The 17,421-nt window shown below is 44.6% G+C and overlaps 1 protein-coding gene across 2 annotated transcripts in view; it reads left to right on the forward strand.

Moving 5' to 3' along the window:
• Positions 1–17,421, forward strand: part of ANAPC4 (anaphase promoting complex subunit 4) — a 57,322-nt gene that overhangs the window by 17,860 nt on the left and 22,041 nt on the right. For both annotated transcript variants that reach the window (XM_070756966.1, XM_070756965.1), the window contains exons 12-19: positions 505–569; positions 685–727; positions 2,267–2,343; positions 5,910–6,010; positions 7,613–7,664; positions 8,037–8,092; positions 9,314–9,360; positions 13,177–13,233. In XM_070756966.1, the coding sequence (XP_070613067.1) occupies positions 505–569; positions 685–727; positions 2,267–2,343; positions 5,910–6,010; positions 7,613–7,664; positions 8,037–8,092; positions 9,314–9,360; positions 13,177–13,233 (498 nt within the window). The remainder of the gene's footprint in view (positions 1–504; positions 570–684; positions 728–2,266; positions 2,344–5,909; positions 6,011–7,612; positions 7,665–8,036; positions 8,093–9,313; positions 9,361–13,176; positions 13,234–17,421) is intronic.

Genomic DNA, 17,421 nt, shown 5'->3' on the forward strand with positions numbered 1-17,421 from the left:
CCACCATATTGTGCAATTTGCAAGCAACTAGTCCAGTGGCAGTCCTATGGGCACCGCCATCTTTGTTTGTATTTTTTGCTTCGTGCGCATGCGTGGAAGCAAAATTTTGTGAGGAGAGGGGCGCGTGTAAGAGATTTGGGCAATTTTTTGCATCCGCGCATGGGCAAAAACAAAAATTTGCCGAAATCTCTCTCGCGCGCACTTCTCCTCACCACTTTTCAAAATTCAGCCGCCTGGCAACTGACTCATGTCGGTCATGGTGTCTGGCTCCAAGTCAACCCACTTGTTGATAGGGTACCGGCCTTCAATGAATTCGCACACATGGTATGGTGGGTTGTGGCCAATGATTTTTGGACGCTGCTCGGTGTCACTGTGGGTCAAAATTCCGGATTTGTGGTAGTGTCATTTGACAGCTAGTTCGGTGTTTATGGATTCAAGAAGAAGTTTGAAATACCAGGGGAAAAAACAATCTCCCTTTATTTTATTTTATTTTATTTTATTAAGGAGAAGAATACAACCACGTCTGTGCAAGATGAATTTATGGAGTTGCTTTTGTGGGGCAAAGCCAGGTAAGTCTTACACACACACATACACATCCATGTTTGAGCCTTCTTCCAGCAGGAAAAATAAAAAATAAAATTGTGTTCTTTTTCTCTTTTTCCCTTCTTCCGTTTCTCCAAAAAGTGCTGAACTTCAGGCACTGCTAATGAGCCAGCTCACTGTCAAGGTAGGCCGGCTTATATACTGTACAAAATTCTTGTCGGTTTTTAAATATATTTTATTTCTTTATTATTTATATTTATATGCCGCCCACTACAAACAGGACTTGGGGGCAGCTAACAATAATTGCAAAAACTAAAACAATAGGAAATAATAGGAAAGCCTTAAAAACGCCCCTTTGCCGACAAACCTCTGGCGGGCCTGGGACAGGGGCTTGTCCTTTGTCCTGGTGCTTCTTGACCTCTCAGCCGCTTTCGATACCATCGACCATGGTATCCTTCTGCGCCGACTGGAGGAGCTGGGAGTGGGAGGCACTGTTCTCCAGTGGTTCTCCTCCTACCTCTCCGGTTGGTCGCAGTGTTAGTGGGGGGTCAGAGGTCGACCTCTAGGTCTCTCCCTTGTGGGGGGTCAGAGGTTGCCCTGTAGGTCTCTCCCTTGTGGGGTCCCTCAGGGTCAGTCCTCTCCCCCTGCTATTTAATACCTACATGAAACCGCTGGGTGAGATCATCCAAGGGCATGGAGTGAGGTATCATCAATATGCGGATGATACCCAGTTGTACATCTCCACCCCATGTCCAGTCAACGAAGCAGTGGAAGTGATGTGCCGGTGCCTGGAGGCTGTTGGGGGCTGGATGGGTGTCAACAAACTCAAACTCAACCCAGACAAGACGGAGTGGCTGTGGGTCTTGCCTCCCAAGGACAATTCCATCTGTCCGTCCATCACCATGGGGGGGGAATTATTGACCCCCTCAGAGAGGGTGCGCAACTTGGGCGTCCTCCTCGATCCACAGCTGACATTGGAACATCATCTTTCGGCTGTGGCGAGGAGGGTTGCCCAGGTTCGCCTGGTGCACCAGTTGCAGCCCTATTTGGACAGGGAGTCATTGCTCATATTCGCTCATGCCCTCATCACCTCGAGGTTCGATTACTGCAACGCTCTCTACATGGGGCTACCTTTGAAAAGTGTTCGGAAACTCCAGATTGTGCAGAACACAGCCGCGAGAGTCATCGTGGGGCTTTCCACATTCGCCCACGTATCTACAACACTCCGTGTCCTGCATTGGCTGCCGATCAGTTTCCGGTCACAATTCAAAGTGTTGGTCATGACCTTTAAAGCCCTACATGGCATTGGACCATCGGAGATTCAGAGCGGCTTACAACAATAAGAACAAAATACAATACAATATAAAAAGTGAAATCCAACCTAACACTAAAGCTGATTATTAAAACCCTTATAATGTAAAAAAAATCTCTATAATTAAAATCCCTATAATATAAAAACATCCATTCAACAACAGTCACGCAGTCTGCAACCGGAGCAGTGTAGCTTTAATATTTTTTTCTAACCATGCCTGTATTTTTATCCACTAATTCTTAAATATTGTTGGTTTTCACACATGTCCACCACATGTGATAGTAAGTGCCCAGTGTATGATTACATTCCCAGCATTCTGCAGACATGTGTTTATATATCTTTGCTAGAAATTCTTTGCGGTTTGTGTTGGTTTGTCCCACTTGACCAGAGTTATCATTTCTTCCCCTGCAGGGTTTAAAAAAACTTGGCCAGTCCATGGAATCGTCCTACTCCAGCATTCAGAAGCTTGTGATAAGTCACCTGCAGAGGTAAAATTTGACAGGCGCATGGATTTAGATCCATTGCCAATGTTTCTTAACTCGAAGACCTCTCGTTATTATTATTGCTCTTTTCTCAATTATAGCAATAGCATTCATTCATTCATTCATTCATTCATTCATTCATTCATTCATTCATTTATTTATTTATTATTTAGATTTGTATGCCGCCCCTCTCCGCAGACTCGGGGCGGCTCACAACAAAGTGAAACAATTTACAACAAATCTAAATTACAGTTTAAAAATATTTAAAAAACCCCATTTTCTAAACAAACATACATACAGACATACCATTCATGAATTGTATATGCCCGGGGGAGATGTCTCAGTTCCCCCATGCCTGACGACAAAGGTGGGTCTTAAGGAGCTTACGAAAGGCAAGGAGAGTAGGGGCAGTTCTAATCTCCGGGGGGAGTTGATTCCAGAGGGTCGGGGCCGCCACAGAGAAGGCTCTTCCTCTGGGTCCCGCCAAACGGCATTGTTTAGTTGACGGGACCCGGAGAAGGCCAACTCTGTGGGACCTAACTGGTCGCTGGGATTCGTGCGGCAGAAGATCGGCAACCAATGCAATAGACTTATATACCGTTTCATAGTGCTTTTACAGCCCTCTCTAAGCAGTTTACAGAATCAGTCTTTTGCCCCTAACAATCTGGGTCCTCATTTGACCCCCCTCGGAAGGATGGAAGGCTGAGTCAACCTTGAGCTGGTGGTGAGATTTGAACTGCTGAACTACAGCTAGCAGTTAGGTGAAGTATCCTGCAATGCTGTACTCTTAACCACTGCACCACCCTGGCTCTTATTATTATACCTCTAAGCCAGGGTTTTGCAATCTAGGCAACTTTAAGACCCTGCAAGTGGGCAGGCTGGGGAATTCTGGGTGTTGTAGTCCACAGGCCTTCTCTAAACCCTAACATCACTTTAAACATGTTCCTGTCTATCTGACTTTCTTCTGTTAAAAAAAGGAGGAATAAAGATTTGAACTTTGCAGCTGGATGAGAGATTCCTCGATGGGGTTGAATTTTGATGATTCGATTAAACAATGATTTGTTTCAAAAATTACACCCCAGCAGAATATAGGGAATGCCAAAGGGAGGAGGGGAGGGAGGAAAAGAGGGAGCGGAGGAGAGGCGGAAGAAGAGAAAGAAGAAGGGAAGGGAGGGAGGGTGGGAAGGAGTAGGGGGAAGGGAAAGGGAAGAAAAAGAGAAGGAAGGAAGGGAAAGAGGAGAGGGGAGAAGAGAGGAGAGGAAGAAAGGGGGGAAACAAAAGGAAAAGGGGTCAGGACTGTCAAACAGTGGGATTGGCAATATAAACGAACAATATGTGTATGAAGGTTTAACTGTGTTAATGTATATAACTTTAACAGTATGCTGATTGGTTGATTATATTGCAGGTCACCATAAGAGGGAGCTAGAGATCATAGTTTGCTCCGATACTTTCTCTCTGATCTGCATTCTCTCTCTGATATTCTTTGCTGTAGCTAAACTGTGTTTAAACTTGGTATCTTTGTTTACTGCTCACAACAAAGAGAACTGGTAAGAAGACATTGTCATTTGACATTCTTCGGACCGTTATTCTGACTATTATGTGTGTGACCCGGATTGTTTTATCGGATTGTGCTATTTCTAAAAGTAAAAACTTTCAATTCAAGTTAGTGTCTCTGTGTGTGGCTGAATAATAATTCATAACTACTCTCATAAATGTTTCCGTGTGCATATCCTTGTTATTTAAGGCAGTGTTTCCCAACCTTGGCAACTTGAAGATGTCTGGACTTCAACTCCCAGAATTCCCGAGCCAGCATTCGCTGGCTGGGGAATTCTGGGAGTTGAAGTCCAAATATCTTCAAGTTGCCAAGGTTGGGAAACACTGATTTAAGGGTTATTTTGCACATAACCTAATAAAAGGGGAGTGAGGGAGGGAAAGAGGAGAGGAAGAAGGGAGGAAGGCGAGGAGAGGAGAGGGAAGAGAAAGGAAGAGAAATGAGAAAAAGGAAAGAAAGAAAGAGAGAGAAAGAAAGAAGGAAAGAAAAGGAAAAAGGGACAAAGGAAAAGAAAGGAAAGAAGGGAGAAAAAGGAGCCGGGGTGGCGCAGCAGGTAGAGTGCTGTACTGCAGGCCACTGAAGCTGACTGTAGATCTGAAGGTCAGTGGTTCAAATCTCATCACCGGCTCAAGGTTGACTCAGCCTTCCATCCTTCCAAGGTGGGTAAAATGAGGACCCGGATTGTGGGAGCAATATGCTGGCTCTGATAAAAAGTGCTATTGCTAACATGTTGTAAGCCGCCCTGAGTCTAAGGGGAAGGGCGGCATAAAAATTGAATAAATAAATAAATAAATATTTTTTAAAAAGAGGAAAGGATAGGAAGGAAAGACTCCATAAATCTACTTCATTTTGGTTTGTTTTTATCTGTCTGGCAGATGAAAGTCCAGCCCCTTGTTTGGTTCTTGGTTTTTCGCTTGCTTTCAGTATCTTTGAAAGACAGATCTGCTAGTGTAAGAGCAGAGTAATCCTTTGTATTCTGTGCATACACAGAAATGTTTAGATTGAGATTAGTTGTGAATAACTACTCAGCCGCACACTGATATAAAAACTTGAATTAAAGTTTACTTTGAGAAATAACATCTTCAGATAAACGGTCTGAAGTCATACACATAATAATTCAGAATAACAGTCCAAATGTTACCAAATAGTGTTTCTTACGATTTGTCTTTGTCATAATCATTAAACAAAGATATGCTGCCCCGAGTCTACGGAGAGGGGCGGCATACAAATCTAATTAATAATAATAATAATAATAATAATAATAATAATAATAATAATAATAATAATAATAGAATAGAATAGAATTTTATTGGCCAAGTGTGATTGGACACACAAGGAATTAGTCTTGGTGCATATGCTCTCAGCGTACATAAAATAAAATATACATTTGTTAAGAATCATATGGTACAACACTTAATGATTGTCATAGGGGTCAAATAAGCAATGAAGAAGCAATATTAATTAAAATCTTAGGATATAAGCAACAAGTTACAATGATAATGATATCAATATAATAATAATAATATCAAGCCTAAATATACACTGCTCAAAAAAATAAAGGGGGCACTTAACACAATATAACTCCAAGTAAATCAAACTTCTGTGAAATCAAACAGCCCCACTTAGGAAGCAACACTGACTGACCATCAATTTCACATGCTGTTGTGCGCATTCAACTTTGTAGAGAACAAAGTATTCAATGAGAATATTTCATTCATTTAGATTTAGGATGTGTTCTTTGAGGATTCCCTTTATTTTTTTTTTTGAGCAGTATATTTTAGCTATAATACATGACTACAATACAGAGAGATTGCAGAGAAAATGCAGAGCAAACCTAACAGTGAGTAGCCAGACAAAGAGAAACAGAGAGGGTGACTCCGAGAAATAAGCCATAAACTCTGGCTCCCTCTTGTGGCAGTCTGCAACACCCGCGGCCAATATATTGCCAATGCAACAGTTACGGACAGAGTCCTAACAAGAACTTTCTCCCTTTTTTATGGGATCCGCGTTGCTTTGATAGCGGTTCGGAGGCCTTGCTGTACCACCTGAGCGAGCTGAAAGGCATGGCTTTGTGGAAACAGAAGTACGAATCTCTCGGCTTAGACGCCTCGGGAATAGAAGGTACGGCACGATGTCACTGATGTATTGATTTATTGATTTATTGAATTCAATTTGCATACCGCCCACCTCCCTAGGGACTCTAGGTGGCTCACAACCAGAATTCAAACATAAAAATAATATTAAAAGCTCTAAAAACGATTTACAAACAGTTTAAAACCAATACTTAAAAATCATACGTAACTTTTATGGCCGGATCGCGATGGTACACCATCAGATCAACGGAGCCAGGCCTGCGGGAAAAGCCAGCTCTTTATCGCTTTCCGGAAGGCCAGTAGGATGGCGGTAGTCTGGATCTCAGGAGGTAGCTGGTTCCAGAGAGCTGGGGTAGCCACAGAGAAGGCCCTCCCCTGCGGACCCTGTTTAGCTGACAGGACCCAGAGAAGACCAACCCTGTGGGCCCTTATCGGTCGTTGGGAGCTATGCGGTAGGAGGCGGTCTCGAAGATACTCTGGCCCTAAGCCATATAGGGCTTTAAGGGTAATAACCTTGAATTGCACCGGAGACCAATCAGGAGCCAGTGCAGTCCGCGGAGGAGTGGTGTAACATGGCTGTACCTAGGTGTACCCACAACAGTTCTCGCGGCTGCATTCTGGAACAGCTGTAGTCTCCGAACGCTCTTCAGGGGTAGCCCCATGTAGACCGCGTTGCAATAATCTAACCGTGAGGTGATGAAGGCGTGAATGACCGTGCGGAGAGCCTCCTGATCCAAGTAGGGTTGCAATTGGCGCACTAGGCGAACTTGTGCAAAGGTCCCCCTAGCCACAGCTGTCAGATATCGGTCTAATTTTATCTGTGAGTCTAGGAGGTGTTCTGTCGGGCTCTCTGGTAGACTCCTCCCGAAAATTCACAGGTACAAATTTCAGACACAATCACACGTTTGAAAATTCAAAACAATGTTCTTTAGAATGAAAATTCACTTAACCTAAGCCCTCTTTTTGTATAGCAAAGAGCACCTGTCTCCAAACAAACTGGTAATTTGTACAAGTCCCTTATCAGTTCTGTGATACTTAGCTTGCAGCTGTGAGGCAATGCACAGTCCTTCTTCTTTCACAAAGTGAAACACATTTTGCTCTGGTTTAGTTTCAAAGCGGGGAAAAATCAGCACACAAAAGGTCAAAGTCAGTAAAGCAGTCACGAAACACAACGATCAGATAATCCTCCACAATGGCCAAACCCACAGGCTGCTCTTTATAGCAGCCTCACTAATGACCACAGCCCCACCCAACCACAGGTGGCCTCATTTTCTTTGATAATAATCTCTCAGTTGTTGTTGCCTATGCATCGCTCTCCTCATGCGTGGCTGTATCATTAACTCTTGTTCTGAATCCAAGGAGGAGCCAGATAATTGATCTCCTTCTGAGCTGTCTGCCCCACTCTCCTCCTCCCTGTCACTCATGTCTTCTTGGTCAGAGGAGCCTTCATCATCAGATTCCACCGGGGGCAAAACAGGCCTGCAGCATGTGGATGTCTCCCCCACATCCACAGTCCTTGGGGCAGGAGCTGGGCCGGAGCTAACCACAACAGGAGGACACCCAAATTATGATTTCGTTGTCGAAGCTGCCTTTACCCGACCTTCAGTCACTTTTTATTCTTTATTTACAGATGCAATTACTGCAGTTGGTTCCTTCATTCTAAAAGCAAATGAACTTCTCCAGTAAGTATTTAAAATTTATTTGCCAACCCTTCATTTTCATGCAAGTAGTTTTCGATGTGAGAACAGTTTCGTTTAGCGACTGTTCAAAGCTACCACGGCACAATGAAAAATGGGATCCTTTTTTTTGTGACTTTCTGGGGAGATACCTTTAAAAACAGAGGTTACTAACTGACCAGCTGCAGGGATCCACAACAACCGGGGCAACAGAGGTCGTAAAAATGAGGCAAAACTCCTTGAAGAAATGTCTCGCTTAACGACAGAAAATTTGGGCTCCATTGTGGTCGTAACTCAAGGTCTGCTTATAAATGACTGACACAACAAAAGGCGAAATGCCGCTTAAGAGGTTTGTTTCTGTTCTCTCTTTTCCCGCAGAGTTATAGACAGCAGCATGAAAAATTTCAAAGCTTTCTTCCGTTGGCTTTATGTAGGTAAGAAAAATAGTTGTAATTCTAAATACTTCTGGGTTTTTCCACCTCCCCTTAACTTGCTATCTAGAGCAAATGCGGCACAGCTTTTTAAAACAAACTAAGTTGATCTAAGTTAATGGTGGGCTGTGCCAACAAGAAGGCAGTGATGTCTCTACACAATGGCCTTTATAGCTTCTACTTCAGTTCAATTGCCAATTACACTGTTCCCTCGATTTTCGCGGGTTCGAACTTTGCGAAAAGTCTATACCACGGTTTTTCAAAAATATTAATTAAAAAATACTTTGCGGGTTTTTTCCCTATACCACGGCTTTTCTCACCCGATGATGTCATATGTCATCGCCAAACTTTTAATAAACTTTAATAAATAAACATGATGAGTAATAATCTGAATGGTTGCTAAGGGAATGGAAAATTGCAATTTAGGGGTTTAAAGTGTTAAGGGAAGGCTTATGATACTGTTCATAGCCAAAAATAGTGTATTTACTTCCACATCTCTACTTCGCGGAAATTCAACTTTCGCGGGCGGTCTCGAAACGCATCCCTTGCGAAAAGCGAGGGAACACTACTATGATTTGAGGTTCCTCTGTTTAATGGATTGGATAGGATAGAATAGAATAATGGAATGAAGAATAGAATAGAAATATGGAATAGAATAGTATAGAAATAATTCCATTATTACTATTTTTTTCCATAAATAGAAAATAGAATAGAAAATTAGAATAGAATAGAATAGAATTCTTTATTGGCCAAGTGTGATTAGACACGCAAGGAATTTGTCTTTGGTGCAGATGCTCTCAGTGTACATAAAAGAAAAGAGACATTTGTCAAGAATCATAAGGTTCATCACTTAGTGACTGTCATAGGGTACAAATAAGCAATCAGGAAACAATATTAATATAAATCATAAGGATACAAGCAGCAAGGAAAGTGAACACAAGAACAAGGGGGCACAATCTGAGGTTAGTTGGGGGAAAGATCAGGAGCAACGTGAGAAAATATTATTTGACTGAAAGAGTAGTAGATCCTTGGAACAAACTTCCAGCAGACGTGGTTGGTAAATCCACAGTAACTGAATTGAAACATGCCTGGGATAAACACAGATCCATCCTAAGATAAAATACAGGAAATGGTTTAAGGGCAGATTAGATAGACCAGGAGGTCTTTTTCTGCCGTCAATCTTCTATGCTGTCAATCTTCTATGTTTCTATTTTTTTCCCCCAGCCATGCTTCGAATGTCTGAAGACCCTGTCCCTCCTGAATTGAACAAGGTAACCATTATAAATTACAATAAGCCCTTAAGCGATTCCACATCTACTTAATTACATTGATTTTCTATTTGTACAATACAATAATTACGTTATTTACAATATTCTGCATTTTTATTTCATTTTCTCCTTTTTTTGTCGTTTTCTTTCATCAATTCATTGATACAAGTCTTCCCATATTTCATAGCATTTTGAGTTTTTTTGTCCTCTTAATAAAGTGAAATTTTCTAGTGCATCTTATCCTTTGACTTTATCGTGCAAACTTTAATCTTCAATACTGCATTTCGCATTGAAAGCGCTATAAAACCACTGAAGACTGGGAGTGAATGGATTTTTGCTCTTTTTAAAGGGCTTGCTTGCAGAAGTCTTTTACTCTTCTTTCAAAACATCCATCCACACGACTCTCCAAACATAACATGGTCTCCTACTTATTAAACTCCTTATTTTTTGAGACCTCAAAATCAGAAGCTAGCAAGTTACAGTGGTACCTCTACCTAAGAACGCCTCTACTTATGAACTTTTCTAGATAAAAACTGGATGTTCAAGATTTTTTTGCCTCTTCTCAAGAACCATTTTCCACTTATAAACCCAAGCCTCCGAAACTGTAACCGGAAGAGGCAGGGAGAAGCCTCCCTGGGGGCTCTCTAGGAATCTCCTGGGAGGAAACAGGGCCAGAAAAGGCAGGGAGAAGCCTCCATGGGGCCTCTCTAGGAATCTCCTGGGAGGAAACGGATGGAAAAGGCGGGGAGAAGCCTCCGTGGGGCCTCTCTAGGAATCTCCTGGGAGGAAACAGGGCCTCCACCCTTCCTTTGGTTTCCCCAATCGCACACATTATTTGCTTTTACATTGATTCATGGGAAAAATTGCTTCTTCTTACAAAGTTTTCTACTTAAGAACCTGGTCATGGAACGAATTAGAGGTACCACTGTATTTAAGAAACTTTAGTTGCTGGTGGATCGGCAGTGCCCAGTTTTGAAACTTGAGAGGCTTTCAAATGCTCTAATGTTGTTATTTGTAAATCGCCTATAGTCATATAGTTTCAGTTTAGTTTAGTTTATTGATCAGCCTGTGGGCCAGATCCAAGTGCAGAGTTCCAAACACAAATTATTACTAAACAACATTACTAAAAAAATTAAAACAAAATGGAAATAAAACGTAATTTATAATGAAATTGGAATAAAACGCAATTTAAAATTAAATTGGAATAAAACACAATTTAAAGTGAAATTGGAATAAAATACATTAATTTACTGTATAAATCACCCGGAGTCATATAGTTTTACTTTCAGTTTTGTTTACTGATTAGCCTATGGGCCAGATCAAAATGCAGAGTTCCAAAAACAAATCATTACTAAAATCCGTTTAAAAACAATTTAAATTGGAATTGGAATAAAATGAAATTTAAAATGAAATTAGAAAAAAACACAATTTAAAACAAAATTGGAATAAAACACAATTTAAAACAAAATTGGAATAAAACACAATTTAAAACAAAATTGGAATAAAATACAATTTAAAACAAAATCTCCGGGACCGCCTTCTGCCGCACGAATCCCAGTGACCGGTTAGGTCCCACAGAGTTGGCCTTCTCCTGGTCCCGTTGACTAAACAATGTCATTTGGCGGGTCCCAGGGGAAGAGCCTTTTCTGTGGCGGCCCCGACCCTCTGGAACCAGTTCCCCCCTGAGATTAGAACTGCCCCCACCCTCCTTGCCTTTTGTAAACTTCTTAAAACCCACCTCTGCCGTCAGGCATGGGAGAACTGAGATAACTTCCCAGGCCTATATTGTTTATCTATGGTATGTTGTGTGCATGTTTTTTAAATTATGAGTTTTTAGTTTTAATTATTAGATTTGTATTGTACATCATTTTTCTATTACTGCTGTGAGCTGCCCCGAGTCTACGGAGAGGGGCGGCATACAAATTTAATAAATAAATAAAATAAATAAAATTAGAATAAAACACAATTTAAAGTGAAATTGGAATAAAATATAACAATTTACTGTTTCTTGGGGGGAAGAATATTTAGTCAAAGTATTTAGTGGGGGGGGGGGGGAAAGTATTTAGTCAACCACCAATTGTGCAAGTTCTCAACTTAAAAAGATGAGAGGGCCCATGAACTAACAACTGATAAGGCCACACTATGAATGGTATGTATGTATGGGATTATGACTGCTTTATAATTAGTGGGTTTCTTTTTAATCTGGTGTTTTATAGTTTTAGATTATATTTCACTTCTTTTTTATTGTTCTATAACTATTTGTATTTCTATTTATATTATTATTGTAAGCCACCCTGAGTCCTTCAGGACTGGGCGGCATAGTTTCAAGTTTTATTGGATTTATATGCCGCCCCTCTCCGAAAACTCGGGGCAGCTAACAGCAATCATAGACAGTGTACAATAATAATACAATACTAAAAGCAAATTAAAACCCCTTAATATACAAAACCAAACACACATACAAATATACCATGCATACCATTGTAACGGCGATACATAGATATAGATAGATAGATAGATAGATAGATAGATAGATAGATAGATAGATAGATAGATAAGATAGATACATAGAGATAGATAGATAGATAGATAGATAGATAATATAGATAGATAGATAGATAGATAGATAGATAGATAGATAGATAGATAGATAGATAAGATAGATAGGATAGATAGATAGATAGATAGATAGATAGATAAGATGGATAGATAGATAGATAGATAGATAGATAGATAGATAAGATGGATAGATAGATAGATAAGATGGATAGATAGATAGATAGATAGATAAGATGGATAGATAGATAGATAGATAGATAAGATGGATAGATAGATAGATAGATAGATAAGATGGATAGATAGATAGATAGATAGATCGATAGATAAGATGGATAGATAGATAGATAGATAGATAGATAAGATAGTTAGATAGATAGATAGATAAGATAGTTAGATAGATAGATAGATAGATAGATAGATAGATAGATAAGATAGTTAGATAGATAGATAGATAGATAGATAGATAGATAGATAGATAGATAAGATAGTTAGATAGATAGATAGATAGGTAGATAGATAGCTAGATAGATAAGATAGATAGATAGATAGATAGATAGATAGATTAGATAGTTAGATAGATAGATAGATAGATAAGATAGATAGATAGATAGATAGATAGATAGATAGATAGATAAGATAGTTAGATAGTTAGATAGGTAGATAGATAGCTAGATAGATAAGATAGATAGATAGATAGATAGTTAGATAGATAGATAGATAGATAGATAGATAGATAGATAAGATAGATAGATAGATAGATAGATAGATAGATAGATAGATAGATAGATAGATAGATAGATAGATAGATAGATGGATATCAACTCAAATTCAATTCCTGACTGGTTGCTTCTCTCACGCGGGGGTTAAATTCTATTTCTTCCAATTGGCAAACGGTTTCTTCATCAATGAAAATATTCTTTTTTAAACTGCTAGTCATGCTATTCTTAGAAAATGATCCTGTGTTTTCCTCATTTTGATCCTCTTAGAAGCCGACTTTGTTCAATATAAAAGCCGTCGGAAAGATTTTAGGATTAGCTTAATTGTGTTTTTTTATTACGAATCCTTCTTCAAAATATTATTGCATTACTGCTCTGGGGTTTGTTTTTTCTCTACCCCAAGTTGTTTGAAAATATCATTCGGGCAGTTTGTTGGTTTGCAGAATTGTGACGGCTGTGGGTTTTGGTCGTGCTGTGTTTTGTGTAGATGCCCAAAGTGTAAATTTGTGGTTGTAGTGATCTGTTGTGTTTCTTTTTCTTGCAGATGACTCAGAAGGATATTACTTTTGTGGCTGATTTTCTGACGGAGCACTTCAATGAAGTAAGCTTTCTATTTAATTTTTATTTCACATTATATTTGTTTTATTCTAGACTAGTATTAGAGTAGCATAGCGTAGAATAGAATAGAACAGTAGGATAGAATAGAATAAAATAGAACACAACAGAATAGCAGATAGAATAGAACAGTAGAATAGAATAAAACAACGGAACAGAATAGTAGGATAGAATAGAATAGAACAGAACAGAAGGATAAAATAGAATATAAATATAGAATATGGAATATAGAATATAGAATATAGAGTACAGTGGTACCTTAAGATACGAACTTAATTGGTGCCGGGGGGAGGTTCGTAAGATGAAAGGTTCGTAAGACGAAACATTGTTTCCCATAGGAAACAATGTAAAGTCAATTAATCCGTGCAACCAAAAACCCCCCCGCAAAAAAACGGCTTTCCGCGACTGCTGGGAAGCGGCGCGGCTGTTTTAAAAGGTGACAGCCGGCCTGGGGGGCTTCCCAGCACAGGGTTCGGGGGTGCTGGAAAGCCCCCCAGGCCGGCTGTCATCTTTTAAAAGAGCCGCGCCGCTTCCCAGCTGTCTCCTGAAGCCGAACGGGAAGTTCGGCTTTGGTGTTTGGCGTTCGGAGACAGCTGGGAACCCAGCGGTCTCCCGAACGCCGAAACCGGAAGGGGCAAGGTGGGGGGGGGGGAAGAACGGGAGGCTCAGCATTCCGTCAGTCGCAGCGCTGGCTGTCAACTTTTCTTTTTAGCACTGGGGAGGCAAGTCAGCTCCTGCCCAGTTTTAAAAAGAAAAGTTGACAGCCAGCGCTGCGGCTGACGGAATGCTGAGCTTCCCGTTCTCTCTCCGCCCCCTCGCCCCTTCGCCCCCCTGTGTTCCTAGGAGAAGTGCTGGTGAGGAGCAGAAGGTCTGTCTTGCCTCAATCCCCAGCACTTCTCCTAGGAACACAGGGAGGCGAAGGGGCGAGGGGGGGAGAGAAAACGGGAGGCTCAGGAAGAGAGCTCGGGAAGGAGCCCACGGTCAGTCGGCTGCGGGCGGGAGGAAGGCGATTGTTCCGCTGCCGCCAGCATGGCCTGGCTGGCAGCGGAAGATGTAACGGAGCCCACGGGGGATTCGCCTTCCTCCCACCCGCAGCCGACTGATTGTGGGCTCCTTCGCAACCTCGGAGAGCTTCCAGGGCATGAAAGCTCACGAAAACCAGGAAGCTCTCCGAGGTTGCGAAGGAGCCCACGATCAGTCGGCTGCGGGCGGGAGGAAAGCGAATGCCACGGGGCTGGGCTCGGCTCCCCCCTCGGCTCCCCCCCTTACCAGCCCCGCCGCGGAAGGCTCCATTCTGTTCCCTGAATGGAGACCGCCGGCCGCTCAATCGGGCCGGCAGGGAACAGAATGGAGCCTTCCGCGGCGGGGCTGGTAAGGGGGGGAGCCGAGGGGGGAGCCGAGCCCAGCCCCTTGGCATTTGCTTTCCTCCCGCCCGCAGTTGACTGATCGTGGGCTCCTTCGCAACTTCGGAGAGCTTCCTGGTTTTCGTGAGCTTTCATGCCCTGGAAGCTCTCCGAGGTTGCGAAGGAGCCCACGATCAGTCTCGGCTGCGGGCGGGAGGAAAGCGAATGTCACGGGGCTGGGCTCGGGAAGGGGCAGCGAAGTCGGTGCCGAGGCACCCTAAGCCCACCGGTGACCGCCAAAGGGTTGGCGAAGGGAGGGTGCTGCGGCGACCCGACCAAGCCTATGGACGCGCCTCCCGCCGCTCTGCCCAATCGCAAAGCCAAAGGAGGCACGGGAGGCGGTGAATGTCATGTCCTCTGGCCAGTCACGGGGGCTGGGCTGCGCATTTTCCTGGAAGGAATGCCATCCACCACCGAGCTTTTCGTAATCTGTTTAAATTTCCTTCACTCCCCCCCCCAACATTCCCCGCCTTGCCTCGCTTGACTGGCCAGAGGACATGACATTCACCGCCTCCCGTGCCTGCTTTGGCTTTGCGATTGGGCAGAGCGGCGGGAGGCGCGTCCAATCGCAAAGCCAAAGGAGGCACGGGAGGCGGTGAATGTCATGTCCTCTGGCCAGTCAAGCGAGGCAAGGCGGGGAATGTTGGGGGGGGGAGTGAAGGAAATTTAAACAGATTACGAAAAGCTCGGTGGTGGATGGCATTCCTTCCAGGAAAATGCGCAGCCCAGCCCCCGTGGAGGTGTTTTTCTAAAAGGAGTGCAATCACCACTACCGAGCTTTTCGTAATCTGTTTAAATTTCCTTCACTCCCCCCCCCAACATTCCCCGCCTTGCCTCGCTTGACTGGCCAGAGGACATGACATTCACCGCCTCCCGTGCCTGCTTTGGCTTTGCGATTGGGCAGAGCGGCGGGAGGCGCGTCCAATCGCAAAGCCAAAGCAGGCACGGGAGGCGGTGAATGTCATGTCCTCTGGCCAGTCAAGCGAGGCAAGGCGGGGAATGTTGGGGGGGGGGAGTGAAGGAAATTTAAACAGATTACGAAAAGCTCGGTGGTGGATGGCATTCCTTCCAGGAAAACGCCTGGGGGGGGGGCTGGGCTGGGCATTTTCCTTGGCGATCTTCCCTTGGCTTCCCTGGCCGCCTGGCGCTGCGATCTTCCGATGTTCCCTTGGCTTCCCTGGCTGCTTCCCTGGCCACTTCCCTGGCCGCCTGGCGCTGCGATCTTCTGATCGCAGCACCAGGCGGCCAGGGAAGCCAGGGAAGATCAGAAGATCGCCAAGGGAAGATTGGAAGATCGCAGCGCCAGGCGGCCAGGGAAGCCAAGGCGGCCAGGGAAGCCAAGCCGGGAGCAGCGGCAACGCTGCTCCGGTTGCCTGGTCCTCTCCTGTCTCCCACGCTGTTGTTACCCGCTGCGTCAGGCGCCGCAAGCCCCGAGTCAGATGCACCCTCGCTGCCGCGCCCAGCTGCTGCCCGCCCCGTCCTAGCCAGAGCCTGAGCCGGCCCGCTCGGTCGCGCCTCCTCGCCCGCGGCCCGCCCACCCGCCCAGGATGCAGACCTGCTGCCTCTCCCGTGCCCGCCGCCGGCCTGATCCTGCGCCTCCTGCTTTCCCCCCCAGCCAAAAATACAAAGGCGGTCTGCCGCCGCCCGCGGAGCAATGGGAAACTGAAGCTGCTGGCGGTTTCAGACTCCCTTTGCTCCACGCTGCTCCGCCCTGCCTGTCATGCGATGGCAGACCGTCTTTGTGTTTTTCGCTGACGGGGGGAGCAAGAGGACCTTCCTGACTCCCTCCCCCAGCGTCGGACCTCATGCCCTCCCTCCCAGCCAAAAACCCAAAGCGGCCTCCTGAACGCTGCCGCCGAGAAGCCCCGCAGCCCGGCTGTCAAATTTTAAAACAGCCGGGTGGCTTCCCAGCAGCCTCTCCAAGCCGAACGCCAAACCCGAACTTCCGGGTTTGGCTCCGGGAGGCAACTGGGAAGCCCCCTGGCTGTTTTAAAAGGTGACAGCCGGGCTGCGGGACTTCCCAGCAGCCTCCCGAACGCCGAACCCGGAAGTTCGGGTTTGCCGTTCGTAACACGAAAAAAGTTCGTAAGAAGAGGCAAAATTTTTCTGAACCCCGGGTTCGTATCTCGGGTTGTTCGTAAGACGAGGGGTTCGTATCTTGAGGTACCACTGTATATAGAATATAGAATAGAATGCAGAACAGAACAAAATAGAGCTGTACCAGTGACCCCATACCAGTATTGGCGAACCTTTTTGGCACTGAGTATTGAAATGGGGGCGTGCACATGCCCGCCAGAAGCAGCCACCCGATGCGCTTGCATGTGCCAAAAACATGATGCTCCCCACATGCCGGCCACCCGGTCTTCTGATTTCTGGTGCACACGCACATTGGAAGACTAGTTGGCTGGCGGGCATGTGCGTGCCAGAAACCAGAAGATTATCTTCCCAGCATGTGCATGCACATTGGGCAGCTGTTCTTCCGGTTTCCGGCGCTCCCGTGTGCGTGAAGACCAGTTGGCCAGTGCGCCAGAACGCGGAAGGGCAATGGGCAGCGGCTCGCGTGCCCAGAGAGATGGCTCTGGGTGCCACTTCCAGCAGGCGGCCATAGGTTCGCACACACATGTTCCTCGTCCAGTTTGGCTTCCGCGCATGCTCAGTAGCTGGAATCGTCTGGAAACACAGCCGAGGAGCTGATCAGGTGTGCTTCGGGGGGGGGGGGGGAGAGGAATAATGGTTGGTTTAAACCCGAGGGCTGGCGGGAAGGCCCTTTG

This window comes from Erythrolamprus reginae, chromosome 7, assembly GCF_031021105.1.
Source record: "Erythrolamprus reginae isolate rEryReg1 chromosome 7, rEryReg1.hap1, whole genome shotgun sequence".
Taxonomy (NCBI): Eukaryota; Metazoa; Chordata; class Lepidosauria; order Squamata; family Dipsadidae; genus Erythrolamprus; species Erythrolamprus reginae.